At 39.8% G+C, this 19,400-nt stretch overlaps 1 protein-coding gene across 6 annotated transcripts; it reads right to left on the reverse strand.

The window, feature by feature from the left end:
• Positions 1-7,072: 7,072 nt before the first annotated feature.
• Positions 7,073-9,280, reverse strand: LOC140895059 (uncharacterized). Of its 6 annotated transcripts, none has more exons than XR_012154058.1 (3): positions 8,543-9,280; positions 7,320-7,417; positions 7,073-7,233 (listed from the first exon to the last, which is right to left on the reverse strand). XR_012154058.1 is itself a non-coding variant. In XM_073304231.1 (3 exons), exon 1 carries the CDS (start codon positions 9,096-9,098, stop codon positions 7,911-7,913), a length of 1,188 nt encoding a protein of 395 aa, XP_073160332.1. In that variant the 5' UTR covers positions 9,099-9,280; the 3' UTR covers positions 7,073-7,233; positions 7,320-7,417; positions 7,764-7,910. The 6 variants fall into 6 exon arrangements, 2 of the variants coding, with proteins under 2 accessions (XP_073160332.1, XP_073160331.1); XR_012154059.1 differs by lacking the exon at positions 8,543-9,280 and adding an exon at positions 7,557-7,737; XR_012154057.1 differs by lacking the exon at positions 8,543-9,280 and adding an exon at positions 7,517-7,737.
• Between the last annotated feature and the right edge of the window lie 10,120 nt (positions 9,281-19,400).

Raw genomic sequence — 19,400 nt, forward strand, 5'->3', positions numbered from 1 at the left:
TTGCACTATATTTGCACTATATTGTTAATAATCTATGATGGACTGGAGGATAAACTCATATGGAATTACTGGGGACCCAAAAAGGAAACCAAGGTGAGGGGCCACTTGCAGGACTGCCCCAAGGCCACATGGGGAGTGTGTCCAGGATGAGGCCACTCATTTACATATCCCCTACACTGGACATCTGGTGACTTCTGAGAGACTCTGACTGGAACCTGAAAATCTGAGCATTGTTAAGGAAATGCCCAGACCAAAGGATGTGAAGGGGTCCAACAGGAAAGTAGAGTCAACAGTAAAGACAGACAAGAGACTTATGACAAAGGCAAAATAGACAGGAAGAGATCCCTACCGTGATGTTGGACCATCACAACATATCGTCCCAGGCACTAGATAGTAGTCCAGCATTGGGAGTGATGCGCCAGAGAACCAAAACTCTGCTTCCCATTATGGGATAGACTGTTGTAACCCAGTGGAGAGCTGATGAACATTACACAGAAGCTATTAAGAAAATGCCAAGCTAAGCAGGTGGCTCGCTACAACAAATGAGCCAAGTGAGCAGGCCAGAGTCCAACCAGCACATAGCCACACAAAGCAGTGGTAAAAGGCAATTGTCCAAGCATCAGTGGGATACAGATCACATGAGGTAGCTACAGACCCAGGACAGTGGTGGAGACAAAACTGAAGAAATTTGTGTAGTAGTGACCGACAGTCAGTATTCTCAGACACATGGCGCAAGGCTAGGACCAGGAGGACTTAGAAAGAGCTTCAAGTATCAGCTGGCCTAATGTAGGAATCGGAAGAAACAAGGATTATGAGCAATACAGAGGACCAGCAGAATGAAGGCAGCCACAGGCTGGAAGTAACTCTCCTCCCCATCCTCCCACCCAGAGATAACACAAACAAGAAATTGGAGACTGGTTCAAAGACCAGCATACTTGAAGGACTATGAGCCCTTATTTATTTGGTGTATGCAATTCGGTCAAGACAAGCCACAACGTTCTTATCAACGATGTTCAAGGCACAAAGACCTCCAGTAAGTTGAGTCATTTTGCAGTCCTCAACAATATGTGTCATGGTTTGTGGTTGCCCACATTGACATAGGGGACTGTCTCTATAATGCCACTGAAATTCTGCGGCATGATGGCCTGGCAGTAAAGGCCATGTCCCTAGGGTGGGCTATGTGTTAGTAACCTCTGTCCCCAGCAAGTCAGCAAACACTGGCACAAAAGACACAATAACAAAAAATTAAAAGGAAAGAGGTAACAATCTGCATGGAGCTTGGAGGAAAGAGCACCAGTTGCAGGAGGGAAGAATTTGGAAAGGGTACCAGGAAGTCAGTATGTTTGCATGACTTGAATGCTGACTACACTTGCAGGTGGTCTGTAAATAGTTCTCTTAATAAAGACCCAGTGTAGTTTTTGAAACATGGAGTTCTCTTATGTTATTACCCAGCATGCAATACATGAAACAGAGATTGTATGCAGCTAATGCAAGTTAGAGCAGCCCCCAAGATGCTGTAACCTGCACCAGGGCTGGCACAGAGAAGAAACTAATAATTAAATACATAAATAGTTGTTCTTTCCTCACTAAATTTTAGGGTTTCTGCTTTTCAGTTTAAATCTAAAACAACGTATAAAACACCAACTGTATTTTTTCAATAATTGATTTTAAAAATTAACTCAGAAAGAGAAGTGTCACATACTTTAAGGAAGTTTCAGTGGAATTTAGGTCCCATTCTTGCCATCCACTGTAAGTTAAAAGTTATAGAGTGTATCACTTCCTGTTCATGCTCTCCGTAGTTCAGTTTTTGGTCACATGTAGCAGCAATGTGGTAAGTGGCTTTTTTTTATGGTTGCAATGTGGAAATGTAAGCTTTTGTGAATTTTTAAAATGTTTGCACTCACTTCAGTTGCTCAAATTTACTGTATGCCATCACAATTTAAATAAATGTATAATAAACAATTTTCTAGGAAGTACCAAAATGCCCCAAAATAAATAATGGAAATGAGAGAGACTAGAAGATGAACCCTAGAATTCCTGATATTAGTCTTACTGGGATGTTGCATCCCTCAAACCTGGCTACAAATAAATATGTAAATAAAAACTCTTGTGTGTCCTATTTTTGTTTTATTCTTGTTTTAGCCTGGATATTTTTTAGCCTGTTGTCTTTTCTCTTCTTTTCCTTTCCTATTGATGTTCTACCAGGAAGTAAACATCTAGGTTCCAACCCTGCAAACACTTTCAGATACGAATAACTACATGCACACGAGAAGTTCCATTGAGTTCAGTGGCACTAAAATTTGCAGGTTTGGGGCCCTGGTTTACAAAACCACAGAGCAGACTTTCTGCCGTCCATGTTCACCAGAAAGCTGACTTTCTACTCTTCTATCTGTAAAGAACAATCCTTTTGCTATATTTTCCCACCAAGAAACAGTAATATCCACTCTTCTACCCAACCAGGGAGCACATCTGACCTTCTTTCACGCTATAAAGCAAAAAGAAAAGGAGGACTTGTGGCACCTTAAAGACTAACCAATTTATTTGAGCATAAGCTTTCGTGAGCTACAGCTCACTTCATCTTATGCTCAAATAAATTGGTTAGTCTCTAAGGTGCCACAAGTACTCCTTTTCTTTTTGCGAATACAGACTAACACGGCTGCTATTCTGAAAACTATAAAGCAAGCCGTTGCACCCCGTCCTTTCCCTCTTTCAAGAAAGAACCCCATCTTGCTTTCCTCTGTCACCTCTGAGGCGCTGCCCATCCAATCTGTTCAGAAGGAAATACTCCTCTCAGATCAGAATCTTTCCATCCTCAAGGACCTGTTAGTGAAGAGTGATCTGACACCCTCCCAGCCAACCAGATTCCTCCTGCTCCTAGGTTTAAGGAGCCTGATACTTAAGAAATCATAGTTGGCCTCCAACTGCCCAAATTCCAACTGTCATAGAACTGCTGGGGTACCATTGAAAGCAATGAAATCTCAAGGCCCTACAGTTCCCCCGCCCCCCACCCCCAGAACCTTCCATAATCTTCTTTAGCATCGGTGGTGTTCTTGTTACATCCTCCTTACACAAAATGGAGGATGAGCCATCTCACTTTGTGAACGTGACAGAACTTGAAACAATTTTAAATGGCTGAAAAAGCACAAAGAAAGAAAAAATCCTGTATGTCAAACAAACTGGGCAGCTAAAGTACGTACATGCTCATTATAGCATGCTTATATATTTTCTGGTATTTCATGCCTGGTAAAGGGGAATATCGTGACTGACGCAGTGCGGGAGATAGCAGTACAGCAACCCACTTAAGGGGGGATATCAGTGGACAGGGTAGTTGAACATAGATGTAACTGAGTGCTGTGTGATTTGGGGATGCATACGTTGAAGAAGAGGTAGCTAAACCCAGGTATAGTGGGTGCGCAGAGGAATAGCTGAATACAGGTATGGGTCGAATTGGGCAGATAGAGGAATGGCTAATTAAACAGACAGGTGTGTATGTGAGGGGTAGAGGGAAAACCGAACTCAATGGAAGGCCAGGATTTAGGCTTCTATTGTTAGGACTAAAGCCTGGCTGGGGGATTACCCACTTGATTATTGCTGCTTTGCCTTCCAGGAAGACAGAAGCACAGGAACATGGTGATGGATGGGAGATTTAAAAAAACACAAGGCCACAGAAGAGGAATTTAAAAGGAAAGTGATCTGGACGCAGCAGGATTGTGAGGCCAGAAGGGATCATTGTGATCTTCTAGTCTGATTTGCATAACACTTGGCCATAGAATGAGCCAGGCATGTTTGGTGAGGGGGACGACACCGATTTCCTAACCAGCTGCTTCAATGTAAGGTCTGCCCATCTCCAGCCAGATGAAAGGGAGAGTCCCACCTACCACTTTTTAGACATAAAGAGCTGATATCAGAATTGGGAGTAAACAATAGACAGCCATCTTGTCCAATTGTACTTCAAAATGAAGGTGCTGAGTATATGTGAAATGGGACATTTCACTAACCATTTACACAGGTTGAGGATCTGGCCCTTACCGTTTTCCATGTTGTCAATTCATGATTTTATCCAAATTCTTGTGACATTTTATGGTTTTCTTAAAACCTCAGCTCCTGGAGTCACATGCATACATGACAATCTCAGCTTTCATTAAAAAAGTAAGTTTCCAGCTCTCACAGTAACTTGAAAATATAATGCATGTGTACCCCCAAAGGGTCAAAAATAAGAGGGGAAATAAAAAAAATCCTGGGTGCTTTTTAATTTCATGATTTTTAAAACAATGTCATGATACTGAGGGGCTGGATTTATAATGTTTGAACACTTGCAACTGTCAATACTGTGCTTACATTAGGGAAATCGTAATAGTTTGCAATAAGGATGGAAATATAAATTAGTGTAGACATTTTTTGAGGTGAGGAGCAAAGAAGCTCTTTTAATTTTTTTATTGTTAATTTTCTTTCACTTGTAAAGTCTTTGGAGGTGATTTAGGAATAAATAAGAAATGAAAGAATAAAGTTCACAACACTGAGGGCACCCGTACAAGATAAGGGACAAAGCTACTCACATGCAAAATAGTTAGAATATCCATGGACCAAATTCTGGGAGAGCGGGAGTGATACCCAGGGCAGGCAAGGGCACAAGATGGTTTTGGTGGCACTGGTGAGGGTAGGGGGTAATGGCCAGGCTGGGTTGGAGTGTGAGGTGGTTTCCATGGCACTGGCCAGGGTAAGGGGTGATGCCCAAGCAGAGCTGGGAAACAAGGTGGCTTTGGTGGCACTGGCTGGGGAGGCGGCAATCCCAAGGCTGGGCTGGTGCATGAGTGAGATGGTTTGGGTGGCACTGGTCAGGGTAGGGGGCAATGCCTGGGGCATGAGGTGGTTCCGGTGGTACTGGTTGGGGTAGGAGGTGATGCCTGAGGCAGGGCAGGATGCGGTTTTAGTGGCACTGGCCAGGGTAGGAGGCAATGCCTGGGTTGTCACATGAGGTGGTTTTGGTGACACTGGCCAGGGTAGATGAAGCCTGGCTCAGGCTGCGATATGGATTCAGTGGCACTGGTTGGGGTAAGGGGTGCTGTCTGGCACAAGGTCGTTTTTCAGTGGCACTGGCTGGGGTACAGGGCAATGTCTGGGCCGGGGTGTGAGGTGGTTTCAGTGGCACTGGCTAGGGTAAGGGGCAATGCCTGGACTGGGCTGGCACGTGAGGTAGTTTTGGTGACACGGGTCAGGTAGGGGACGATGCCTGGCATGTGAGGTGATTCCAGTGGCACTGGGGGGCTGTAGAGGGTGGTGCCTGGGGTGGGGCACAAGGCAGTTTCAGTGGCACTGGCCAGGGTAGGGAGCACAAGGTTGTTTTGGTGTCACTGGCCAGGGTAGGGAGTGATACCCAGGCTGGGGCGTGAGATGATTTCAGTAGTAGTGGCTGTGGTTGCGGGCAATGCTTGGGCTGGGCTATGAGATGGTTTCAGTGGCACTGGCTGGAGTAGGAGGCGATGCCTAGGCTGGGGCATGAGGTAGATCTGATGGCACTGGCCAGGGTATGGAGTGATGCCTGGGGTGGGGCACGAGCTGGTTTTGGTGACACTGGCTGGGGTAGAGGGTGATGCCTGAGGTGGTTCCAATGGCACTGGCCAAGGTAGGGGGCAATGCCTGGGGTGTGAGGTGATTTTGGTGGGACTGGCCAGGGTAAGGGGGGGATGCCCAGGTTGGGGCTTGAGGTGGTTTCGGTGGCACTGGCCAGGGTTGGGGGAAAAGGCTGGGTTGTGCTGGGAGGTGGTTTTGGTGGCACTGTCTGGACTGGGTCAGGGATTGAGGTGGTTTTGTGGCACGGACCAGGATTGGGGGCGATGACCGAGGTAGGAGCAGGTCCGGAGGTGTTTTTTAGCCGGTAACATTGAACCCTGTGTCCAGAGCACTCCACAGGCCGACCAGTCACAACTTCTATATCATAATGCCAACTTTTCCCAACTCAGCACTAAAAATTTCCCAAAACTGGTGAAAAATTCCCAGATAAAGTTTTTTATTTCAAAATCTCAAAGGAACGTAATATGTGTGTTTTAAATAACTATATAATATATATTATATATTATATCCAACTTATTCTTATTCGTTCGAGATATTTCACATTTATTATAATTTTTACACATATAGACATGTTTTTCAATTTTAAACTTATGTTACTTATACAGTAAATAAAATATTTAACACATGAGGAGTAGGATTGAAATAATAAAAAACAATGTATTTTACACAAATTTCACTATTTTAAAACCAAAAGTATTAATAAGTACAGCATGTGCCCTGCAGTGTACTGTACATTAAAGTTACTTTGAAAGTAAACATATGATTATAAAAAAGCAAACAGAAAGAACAAATAACACTCTTTTATATAATATTTTTACTAGTTTTATCACTGTCATTTTTACTGTACATATTTTTACAATGTAAATACAAGTGCTTAATAGTAATTACAAAATTAGAACATTTCTCTTGCTTTGCTTTCAAAGCTGACCTTATAACTACACTAGAATTGAGTGTTATGGTTGTCATATTTATTCCCTGAAGGAGATTCATCCACAAATACACTAAATTCATTAACTTTCAATTTTTCTACAAGTTCCTCAGTCTCAGTTTGTGCCAAAACGTTGCTAATTATAGCAGTACATTTATCTTTCTTTATTGTTACAGCCTCAGCAATTTTGGAATCAGGGAAATAACTACTTCAGTGAAGCGTTCTTCAGATTGAATACTGACATTGTGTGCAGCAAAGTAACAGGCCATTCTAATCTCTGCATTTTTAACTTGCTTTTCAAATTTTTGTGCTTTTTTAATTTCACAATCTTGTTTATTAAACATATCATCAATTTTCTTCTTATTAGATACCGTCTGAACCTTTTATGTTTTTTACCATTAGCGTTCTTATCTAACTCACTAGTACCTGCCTGGATTTTTACATCACAACATTTGTAATAAGCTAAAAAACTATTGTTTTCTGCTTTCTGCAGCAGTCTTTGTATTTACCTTCTTGAAGCCACGAGTCTTGAAAGGCTTTTTTGAAAGTAGATGGCTTCTCTTTTGGTGGAAGTTCACCCCGAGTCTTCAATACTCTGTTGGCAGTGCTATCCCGTTGTTTTCATTTTGATGTGGACGGATCTTTGTCTACTCCTGCAGTCCTCTTCATCTTCTCACCAGCCTTACAGGTCTCTTTATTCATTTTTTACATAGATAAAAAATGGAAAGAGATATCTGAAATAATGGAATGCCATAATTAGTATAATGTATATTTCAATTTATATTTAAATCAAAGAAAGGAACATATTATATATTATTACCTAACACAGTAGGCAAAGATATTTAATATTTGCCTGGAGGAAGGTGCTGTTACAAATTTAGGAACAGCCCAACGCTCTGGTCCACATTCTCTGTGCAACTGCAAGCACGAAATACAAAATTTTAGAGATTTAATGACAGATCAAGAAACTAATCATAATCAGTAAGTATTGCAATATATTTAATTATTGGAAGGAACCTTGCCTAGAAGATACATTTGATAACCATCCCCTCATTACCCGCCAGCCAGCTGTTGCTGAGGTTGGTTTGTTGTGAGTGCATGTGTGCAGGCTTGTCACTTCACTTGTGCCGTCATGATACAGTACGCTGAAGCACCAATAGGAGAGCAGCATAGCCCGCTTATGAAAATCACGTGACAAATATTCGCCAATCGAATTGAACACATTTTGAGGGAAATTTAAAAGCAGCACAAATATTTTACTTACTACTTTTTAAGAAAGCGTCCCAGGATTTTTGAGGCTTGGGGAGTCTTTTACTTTTTGTGAAATTTTTCAAGGTGCCACAAGTCCTCCTTTTCTTTTTGCGAATACAGACTAACAGGGCTGCTCCTCTGAAACCTTTCCCGGCATTGTTTAGGTTGTGAACGAAAATTCCCCATTTCCCAAGCTGACCCATTTGACTCCGAAGTTCCCCAGGTTCTGGGAAATTTCCCAGGATGTAGCAGCACCGCAATTGCTCACATGCGTCCCACCCTTCCCCCAAGCAGAGCCTGGGTCGGGCTTCGGCGAGGGGCACAGGACCCGCGCGAGGCCGTGGGTGACGGGAGGAGGAGCGAGAGAAGGAGCGGAGCCAATAGGGAGCGGCAGACGCGGCTCGCGCTCACCACACTGCGCTGCGACCGTTGAGGTTGCGGTGGGGCGGGTAGGGTGGAAAGACCAGTGAGAAGCGGCGGCCAATAAGCAAGCGGCGGCTGAGTTGCGCGCGGGCCCAGGATGGGAGGAGGAAGGAGGGAGGAGCGCAGCCAATGGTAGCGGCGCGCGCCGGGCCCGGAGGGGCGGGAGCATCGGGGCCGGCGGAGAGCAGTGGTTGGCGCACGCGCAGAAGGCAGGAAGGGGGGGGAATGAGCGGTAGGCAGGGGGTAGAAGCGCAGGCCCAGCCCCTTCCCCGCCGCAGTGAGTCCTGACTCGGGCGGCCATGTTGTGCGGGGGGAGGGGAGGAAGGAGTTGAGAGAAGACAGGAGAGACAGACTCTCTCTCACACACACCGCACAAGATGGCCGGGGAGGCAGCCGCAACCAGGCTCCCAGGTGGTTCGGCCGCCGCTCGGGTCGCCGGAGTCGGGGAGGCACCTGGGCACCGGCCTCGCGGGCCACTTCGGGCCCGGCACTCAGGGGTTCCGGGGAGACGGAGAGCGGCGAGCCGAGCGCTCCGTACGGGGCTGCGGGCGGGCGGAGGGCGATGGCGCCGAGCTGCGAATCTCTGTCGGCGCCTCGAGCTCGGCGGGCGGGCGGCGAGCCCTACGCCGCCGCAGGCAGGGTGAGGCGGGGAAACGGCGCCCGACGCTCCGGGCCGCCGCCGGGCTCCGCATTGCTGGTGAGTGGTTCCGTCTCTGCGCCGCATTGTTCTTTGTCCTTGAGAGGAAAAACAAAATGTCCTTGGAGCCGGGAGGGGGAGGGGAGATTCCTGCCCCCCCCTTCCCCTCCGCCCTGGGCTAGGAGAGCCTGGAGCGAGCACCCTCCAACGCTGCAGCCCCTTTTCGGTGAGGGGGGCGTCTCTCGCGCTGGGGGGCCGCGGGGTGCTGCAGAGCCGGAGGGAGCCCATGGCTCTGCGAGCTCCCTAAAGACTCGGCATGCAGAGCTCCCCTCCCGTGCAGCATTAAGGGGGCCCTGGCTCCTAGTCCCCACAGGGAGTACTAAGGGCGGGGGGGCTGCAAACCAGTCCCTGGGCCCTAGTGCAGGACTACTGGAGAGGGGGCGCACCCCAGTCCGTCTCCGGTGCACCATGGCAAGGGGGCATTTGCAGACCAGTTACTAACTCCAGTGCAACACTAACGAGGAGTGGGGCTGTAGACTTTACTATATGTTTAGCCCCAAGTCCTAAGGTCCAAAAATAGTTCTTTAAAGAACATTTATTGCCCCTTGCTGCTGAAAAGGGGATCTACTCTCCCTAGTTTGTAAGAACAAAGACGCCATGTCTGTTTCTTAAAAATAAAACTTGGTTTTTTTTGTGGGGTGTTGGCTTTTAACTCTTTCTGCACCCGTGAGCGAAAGCAGGCTGCAGAAGAGAGAGCTTCAGTACTTTATTGAAACGATCAATTAAATTTTTAATTTATCTAAAAAATAGTTTGGAGACAGAGCTTTAAACAAAAGTCTGAGATTTAAGCGCAGTGTAGTGTTGTGGTTAAACTGGCATTATATAAACTTAGAAATCTTCTAAAACAGCCTTGTTTATGCCAACTCTACAGTTTAAAGTTTAAAAAAAATTACAGTCGTGAATTAGACTGCTCTGCAGAAGGAAAATTGGTTTCTTAAAATGAATAATATGTGAAAGTAACTAATTGCAAATGACACTGAAATATGTAGTTACTAAAACACCTTTGCTAAAGTGTCATTTTGTATTTGGTATTTAATTTGTGCATTTTTCTGCTACTCAGGCTGCGGTTATTTGCATAGCATTTTGATCATTGTTCAAGTGTAGCTGTTTTTATAATTTAGAGCTTGTGTTCAATACTAGTTATCACACTCATTTAAAAGGAAAAGTTTAAATGGAATATTTAGTGTTTGCTTCATATTTGCTCACATATTTAATGATTACTCACATGTTTTAAGATAATGTTCAAATACCAAATCTATAAAAAGTTACTGTAGAATATTACAAGGTAAATAAAGTAGCTACTCTTGTATTAATTGGAGATGGTATGTAGCCATATTTATTGTAATTTATCTAGTGTTGAGTCATAGAAGAATATTTTAAAGTCTTTGTGCTCTTTCTCAAATACAACAGTTGAAAGGTAAATCTACAGTTTCATGATATTCCTTGTAAATGTGAATTGGGTATTATGAAAATGAAACTTGGATATTTTTAGAAATGTTTATGTTTAAAAACATGATTGTTAATCTTGCACACAAATTTGTGTATCTTCATTTTAGGTTTGAATTGTAATGGTTTTATAACTACAGTTACATCTCTGCAGTATTAGGGTATGACAGTTTGCTGAAAAGAAAGTTCTAGGTGAAAGTCTGCTGTATTTTTAGCACAATGACTTTTTTTAAAAAAAAAAAGCTTCAGTTGTTTTTCCTTCAAATGCTGTTTCAGCTTCAATAGTTAAATTGGTTTTGAAAACAAAATTGCTAAACCGTTTTTTTTAAACTTTAAAGGATTTGCATTCCATTTATATTAGCAGGTACTGAGAATTGAATTTACTCGTAGGAGTCCTCAGTGTGTAATATGCGTGACTTTAAAATACTGACTCTTCATAGAATTATCTGTGAAGCTTTTACTAGGCTGGGGAATATTGGGGATGAATAACTGCCAACCAGTTAAGTTAAGCCTTTTGAGGAAAGGCAAACTTGGTGGTGTTTGTAGTGTTAAAGAGCAATGCTTGGGGACTGATTAAAGGTCAAAGATGCTGCAAGTTTTAAAAACTGTACTCTAAAGGGAAAAGCTGATATCTCACTTGGAGAGATCAAATAACTTGTGGCTAAAAATTCACAGAAGATGACGACAGCCATTTTAACATCATAGTTTGTTGATAGTGGGGATTTTATTTAACTTTGTATTGCTAAATTTTGTAAAGCTTGTAAGGGCTTTTGCATTTTATGGAGTAAAGGAGAGTATTGAGGGAAACTATAAAAATACTACTTGCTTTTGCTTTATGAAATATATGTTACAGTTTTGATCTCATCTTTATGGTTAATGGTCTGGTAGTGGTAAAAATAATGGGAGAGGGACAGTCAATTTACCTCTTCTCATGCAAAAAATATGGACTGTGCATGTGATGTTTCATAATCCCACCCCATCATCAGTCTGTCTCTTCAGATGTAAAAACACCAATATTTTTGTTGCCACAGAGATTATAATAACATATATGACAAATACTGTCTTGATTTAATATTAACTCAGTACTCTCTTAAAAATTGCTGTTCTTTTTATATTTTTACAAGTAATTTTTACAACCTTTTTTTAGAGCAAAACAGTAACATTTGTGTGTTTTTTCTTTTTTTTTTTTAAGATAGAACTCCATAAATGTTTACCTACTTGATGGCTGACTGGCTTCCAGGAGGATTGTACAGACAATTTTTTTTAGGTAAGAATGGGTTGTTCTAAGTTTTACACAGTATCATTACCACTTTCAGTTACTTTCTCATTCTTGGGGGTTTATGTTTAATTGTCTACTGCTGTGCTTTACTAGAAAAGGTAAAAGTGACCTTTGTTTTGCAAGTCTTATTAAATTGAATGGGGTGCGCTACAAAATTATTTGGATTTTAAATGGTATGTCTTAATGTAGGTATAAGATGCAAAAAAATGCCCCGTTTTAAAATTTAATGTAAAGTGTGTTTAGGCATTCTGTCAAATTAATTTTGTTCTAATAGCTTAAAAGGTGAATTCATCTATAACAATCTTGACTGAAATTTGGTGAAAAAGCTCATCACTTTACTTCGAAAACTTCCTATTTCATTTACCCTTTTTCCTAAGTGAAAAAATGTACTGAATTTTGTAAATCATTTGTATTCTGCATTCTAAATTTAAATAAAAACAAGTTCACCTAGGCATATTGTAGATTTTAAACATGGCATCAAAAACTGAATAACCAATGTACACACTAATTACAAGAAGTGTCTCGGGGCCTAGCTGTCTTTTGAAGAGCATGAACATTTAAGGTTCTTCAAAGAATTTATTTACATTTATTATTTCTAATTTTGTACTATGATGTTACTCTCCATGTGCTTGTTTTATACTTTAGATGAGAACTTTAATATGCAGTCACTAAAAAGTTATGTTTAAAGAAATATACATTTAGATAGTCCTATGGCAGAAGCGTAGGTGGAATTTCTTAGATAGCTTTTGATCTTTTAAACAAACTTCTTTGTTTCTTTTTTAAAAGGGTTGTACCTGGGTACTGTTTCTTGGTTCCAGTGGCTGGTCTGTTAAACCTGGAATAAAAGGAAACGTTCAAAATTCTGTAGTGTTCATGTCAGGTACGTAATATTAGTGATTCTGTTAGTCTCTTAAAATTCACTTTTTCAGCAAATAAGCAGTAAATTTATGCTGTGGTATTTGTTTAAGTCATTAAAGGGTACTTATCACAGTAAATGAATGGTGTCTTGCTCAGGAATTGCATTCAAATTTTAGTGCATACTAAATACAGTTCATAATATTCTTAACGTGCCCTCTAAATACAATCTTTTCTCAAGATTATGGGACAGTCCATTCAGTAAAAGGAGATGGATCTGTTTGTACCATTTAAAATATATTACATAGTAACATAGCAAATAAAAGTAAAGAATTTAGAAACCCAAGGCAGGTATTTCTATGTTTCTCCATATTCAGCAGCACATAAGTGTATATATAAAGTTAATGAGTTAAACTTCAGGAATACATTGTCCCTGAATTCATTACTTCATGATCATATTTCAAGTTTTTTCTGTTTGGGCTTTCATGCACTTAATTTAAAAAAATGCTTTTGGATGTTTTACCCTCTAAAACCCTTTTGCTATAAAAATGAGAAGCCAAAGCACTAATAGTGCCAGATAACTTGTTATTTCTACAACTTAAGTAGACTAATTTTCAACTACCTTTAAATTTGAGACCTCTTTATCTTACCTTTTTAGATTGATGAAAGGTAGCATGGTTCAAATGTAACTCGGAGTTGTCGATCTTACGTGGTGCTTGTATTAATAACAGATTTCTTCTTACAGGTTACCATACTAATGTACAAATTCAGGTCATGAAATCTTAAGATCATCTTGATGAAGAGATTTAAATTAACTGAGAATCCTTAAAATGAATCTTAATTAATTATATATGTTAAAGTGTACCCCCAAAAGTGTTTTACATAAAACTAAAAATTAGCAAAAATCATACCATTCTCATAAGATCTCCCACCTGATAGTGTACAGATATCCATTCTAGCTTAGATGTAAATTTTAGCCTGTTCCAGCTAATTGCGCCTGTTCCAGCTAATTGCTTTAACTATTCAGATACAGATACAACTTTTCAAGTGTCTCTGCTTGTAGCAGTTGAAAGTCAGTCTCCATTTTACCTACACTGAGAAGTCTTGCCAGTATGACACACAAATCAAACTAATTAATATAGAGAAGTGGTCATATAGCTTACAATGTAAGCAGACTGCAGGAAAACAAATTTTGAATGAGGATGCTGTGTAAAATTTAACAAGTCAGTCATGTAATTGTATAATATGAAACTTGAGAATTAGGAATCCTTATAAGAAATTTATCTGGCATCTTTGATGGCATGCATGTGACTTCTGATGTGAATCTTCAGTCTACTGGAACAGAATGCTACGAAGTCCAGGCCTCTCAAATAATCTACCGATGAAAAAGCCAAGGACAGGCTTGTAATTACAGTAGAACAGTGTACCCAAATCCTGGTGCTAATTCTTACACTTAATCTGTGGAATTCATGATTTTTATTCCTTTGGTCAAGCCTTTTTAAGATCCAAAATCATCAGTCATGGTTGACCTATTCATAAATACAAATATAAGTTAGACCCGTTGGGTTGACCCGGTTTGGCTAATAAACACTTTTATAAGGGCATTTGGAAAAGAATCCTTTCATCTTAATGACCTTGAACTCGTCCTGTACCACCATGGTATTCTTTGTACTGAATATATTGTGAAAACTATGGTCTCCAATGTTCTCTAATCATTTTGACTGTTTAGATCCTCACTTCTTGTCCATTTAATTCAAAGTTTACATCTTTTGATCTACTATATTGGCAGCTGTTCTTTAAATACATTGTATAGACCTCAGTAAACTCTGTACACACCTCTAGGAAACCAAGGAAAGATCTGACTTTCAGACACTTGAGAGCATGTTAACGTGTCATGGAATTCATAAAACAGTTTGTTTATGCTTTGGAATCATTGTAGTCCCTGATGCATTTAACCAGAAAACATGACATCTAAAAACAAATGAGCCTCACCTTGACTGCACTGCATCACAGTAAAGAGACCATGTTAGACGTACAAGACTCCTTTAGAGCTAGATAGCATGCCATCCCTTAGGGAGAGGAGCCATTGTCTATGGAGCAGAGCATTATGTCTCTAAGGCTGCCAGTTTCATAACTTGTAGAATGAGATATTAGTGCAAAGGACATCCATAAGGCTGTCTGGAAATTTCAGATACTTTGATTTGGGGAAGTGTGTGTTTTTTTTTTTTTAGTACACTTGTTCTGTAGAGTTACAGCCATTAGTCTAATTGAAAATCTTATTTTTATTCAGATATCAAGTTAAACTATAAATGGGAGATGCAAATGGAATTTGGCTTAAATTAATATTTACTAATGACCAGTTTCCTAAGTGGAATGCATGGCATAAAACTTAAGCATTTTAGTGGTGCATTTGAGTTCATTAATTGGTGTTTTTCTATGATTATAAGATAAATAGCTGTTTTGGTATATCTGAGTGTCAGTATGATAACATTTAAAGTTGGAAATTGAAAGTATAATGGGCATGTAGTTGGACAATTGTGAAAAACTATCACTAGTGAAAATGCAAGAAATATGATTATTGCCATCCCACGGCTACTTTCTCTCTTTTTGCTGGCAACATTCTTTTTCAGTTCATCCAGTAGACACTTTTGACAACTATCTGCTTACCAAATGTTAACTGCTTCTTCCACAATTGTACTGACTTTAAAATAACATTAATGTTCTCAAATCTGCTTTCTTTGTAGTTGAACTGTGGTATGTCTGTGTTTGACTGGGCCATTATAACCTGAGTAGAGCCAAATGATTATTGCCCAGTAGAGTCGTCATGAAAATAACCAGATGTTTAAAACGAGAACAAAAATGATCTCTGAACCTAGATAATAGATGCCTAGATAATGTGATACACTATTAGAAGTTTCTAAGATTGGACTTTGAAGTTCAACCTTTCACCATAGCTTTGTTTAGTTGCCTTTTATGAAGTCTCTAGTGCTTGCTGATTTCTTTGAAGAGGGAAGTGATAGATGTAAACACTCAATTGGACAAGCAAACTTATCTTTGTGTTATAACACAGAATTTGAGGTTGCTTTGCAGAGGAACCTCTCTCAGTTGTTTGAATGAGAAATTAAATACACTGAATAAAACAAATACTGCTGAATGCTATATACTGTTGGATCTAATAGCAGTGGTGTTGGATCACATTTTAATACACATTTTAGTCCTATAAACTCCTTAGATATTCTACTTAGGTAAACTGTCAGTTGCATACGGGTTACCAGTCAAGTTTGATGGATACCCAGATGTGTGGAAAGAAACCAGGCTTTATGAACAAAATTATAATTACGTTGTTAGAACTAGTTCATTTAAAACATGTTTAAAATGGAAATCTGATGTGGGAAGGGGAAAATATGAAATGAAGGGAGTAACTTGAAGGAAAAAGTATGAAGTAAAATATCAGAATCTAGAAATCTGTACATTAAATATTAAAACTATTGTGAGAATTTATTATGAATACATTCATATCAAAGGTTACATTTCTCTTGAAAATAGATTTTGAAGGTGATGGGAGAAACTTTGTTGGCCAACTGCTGTTAGCAAGAGAATTTTTGACTCATTTGATATAAATTAGATTAAGGCCAGCATTAAGGAGTTAAGTGATCTAGGAGCCTAAATCCTGTTGACTTTCAATGAATCGTATGCTCCTTAGTCTCTTAAATGTTTTTGAAAATTTTATTCTTAATTTTTAAATTAAATTAGTTCTTTGTCATGGGGGAGATCTAGGATTCAGACAGCATCTGTATCAGTTATTGGCTCAGCTGAGAAGCGTAACTTATTTAAAATTTTCTAGTTGTGTAATCACAAAGAGCTTTTGGTGTTAGTTTGCTTTCTGGAGGCTTTACGGGTGGTTGTAGGTGGAGCCATTTACTTTCTTGTCTCTGATAGTGTACTGATATTCTAACACCTATTGATATGGGTTGTCAGTAGGCTCTTACTGAGATACTCAGTTCTGAAGCTGACCACATTTAGAAAACTGGACAATGGGTATAGAGTTTTGCTATGCTGTTGTAGCTGCCTTACAAGGAAAATTGGGTGCATGCAAATTTTGGTAAATACACATACTATATTTAACTGCAGTATCATTTTTTTGGTAATTAGCAAACTTAAGAAAGTGAATGAAGTGGAAGACGTAGGCCGAAACCATCAGGGCATTTCACACACGAATCCATTTCAGATTCCACTGATGCCTGGTTAGTCTTCCCATCTACTTGGTTTCCAAAAGTGCTATACATAGCCTCTTTTCAAATCGCACCTCTGATGTGTCACTGAAGATTAATGTATCCAGGATATGGAGGGTAGTTCTAAATTGTGGAAGAGTTTTCATAAGATCTTTGCCTTCTCAAGTTGCCTAGCAGTACGCTGAGGTGCAAATTGTGATTAGGGCATGTCCTCTGACAAGTGCTGTATGCTTTTTGGTCTTCTTTTATTGGGTACATACTCCCCCCCCCCCCCCTTCCCCCTAACCACATGGGATTGTGGTGGCAGCTTTTTGCTAGGCACTTCCTGGTGTTTACATAAAAATCAGTGAATTTTAAGTTTTATTTAGTGATTTCTGATATGTTTTCTTAATGTATATTTTCCCCTACAGGTGTGGTGAGGAATTGATCTCAGTATGCACAAAATAGCTGATGTTAGTTGAAGCACTGGTAAGTTATTCTTAATATACTTACATGTGATTTAAAATATATGATTTATAGCCATAATGTTTAATTTGCTGAAAAATTGATTGAAAATGTCTTTAAACTTGATTGAATTGAAGCATATTTTAAATAAAAATAGGTTTATTTAAAAGTACCAGAGTCCTAAACTCTTCTTATTTTGGTGATGTTATGAAATGCACTTTTTATATAGTATTTTCAATCAATCTTAAATCTTTCATATAATGCTGTGGCACTCTTGATCTTCCATTTTTGTGACTTGACTTCTTGATGAGAACAAAGGTTAAAACATTAAATCAAATCTTTATTTGTACAGACTACAATATATCAAATATGTTACCTTGTACAAATAGTACAATACTTCATCAATATTATGTCTCAATTTGTGGTAAAAATAGAAAATCACATAACAGAATGAATGTCTTAATTATCCTATTAATACCATTAGCCAAGTGTTGTCCTTGTGTGCTCCTATCAACAGCAGCAAGGGTCCTTAAGCAGACTAGTTAGTAACTATCTCCAGGGAGTTTTCTAAGACTCAGCTCTTTTTCCCCTTCTTATTCCAGAGATCTGTAATTTCACAAAGGATGCTATATGAGTTTAGGGTATGGCCTGCCACATTGAGCAACTAGTTTATAGGGTCTCATTTAGGAATAGTCCTCTGTTGTCAAAATGCATAGTTGTCAGGTTTGAGTAGGAGAGAAGAGTTGATTATATCTAGTGCCACCATTTGGGATGAAAATGGGAATACAACTTCCTTATTGAATTATATTTTAAAAAGAATGTACCCTGGGACTACTTTGTATGACCTTTAAAACAGGTACTGAGAGTCAAGTTTCTTTTATCTGCCCAAATTTAAGTCCTCTTGTTGACTCCGTATCTCTGCATACCATTATCTTTGCCCTAATTTTCAGTGCATTTTGTGTTTATGCTGAATCAAACTGAATCAAAAGTCCTGCCTTGTCTAGACAACCCCTGGAGCGTATTGTAAACAGAAAATTGGTGGAGGAGGTATAAGTCTTTATTTTAATTATAAAAATAATTGGGGGTAGTGACATACTCTTCTGGCTCTTTCTCATTCATTAAAAGCCTTTGTTCTTAATTTAAATTAAGCTGTTTAGAATCTCCAAACTGCCACACTAGAGTACTGCAGAATACAAGGAGCTTGCTGCCAAATGTAGGTGCAACTAGTATTGTGTGTGGTGTCTTGCTTTTTTAATTCTTCACTGGCTACATATCGTTCCTATTTATTTATTGTTCCTTGTACCCTGCCCACTGTACTTGTCTTCTCTTTTTTGTACTGCTTTTTTTAATGCTTCCTACACATGGAACGGTATCTCTTACTATGTTGCACGTAATCTTTTAAACCCACTTTTGCCATGCTATCCACCAGAAACCATTGTGCTATCTTCCTCCTCAGTCCTCTTACCCTGTCTTGACCTCTGTTAAAAGTATGGGAACCTGTATAACTTCTTGCTGTGTCATGGAAAGGAGGGGTGAAGGTTGACGTTAACAACAAAGTTAAATTTCACCCCAACTTTCCCTATACCCTTTCTTTGTGTTCCACTTCTTTCTTTAATTTGGTTTATAAACTCATTGTAGTAGGGTTATATTTCCCAGCAGCAGTTGAAGACATCCCAATTACCCTGTACATTGGGAAGTTATTCACTTCTTTATGGTGCTTTGTAAAAATCTCTAGGACAGAGAGACAGGAGCCCTGAACTTAATTTGAGGAAGAATTATCTTTAGAATGTTTTCCTTTAAAATGTGTTTGTAATTTAAGTTTAAACTTAGGGTTAGTGATTTGGGTTTGAAAGTTCTTGAATAAGAAATAAAAGCATTTGAGTTCACCATAAACCTTCTTTTTGGAGTTGGTGTACTCTACATGACATTTTGAAATTTTATGTGGGCTGTTACCTTTAATCCAGCCCAACTCTTTAAGGTGCTGTCCTGTTTGTGTTTGCAAATTTTGTCCTCAACTTGATTTCAGAGGTACCCTTCAGAAGTTACTTAACCTCAAAACAGTCTAGATCTATAAGATGTGACCAAAGATTCTTGAACCTTTAACTTCAGGGAGAATATAAATCCTTGAGAGCTGGAATAAAACTTCTCTGAGCTAAGAATGCCTTGTCCTATTTAAAGTTACATCATGAACATCAGTGTCATATATCAGAACCCAACAGTTCCAAATGTGTAAAGTTATGATTGTCTCATTGTCTAGTTCAAAAGCCTTTCATC

Source organism: Lepidochelys kempii, chromosome 10 (assembly GCF_965140265.1).
Source record: "Lepidochelys kempii isolate rLepKem1 chromosome 10, rLepKem1.hap2, whole genome shotgun sequence".
NCBI lineage: Eukaryota > Metazoa > Chordata > Testudines > Cheloniidae > Lepidochelys > Lepidochelys kempii.

What these genes read in the sequence shown, in the direction of transcription:
- LOC140895059 (XM_073304230.1), bottom strand. Translation starts at nt 9,098, where the DNA reads ATGGGCTCCCTCCGGCTCTGCAGCACCCCGCGGCCCCCCAGCGCGAGA.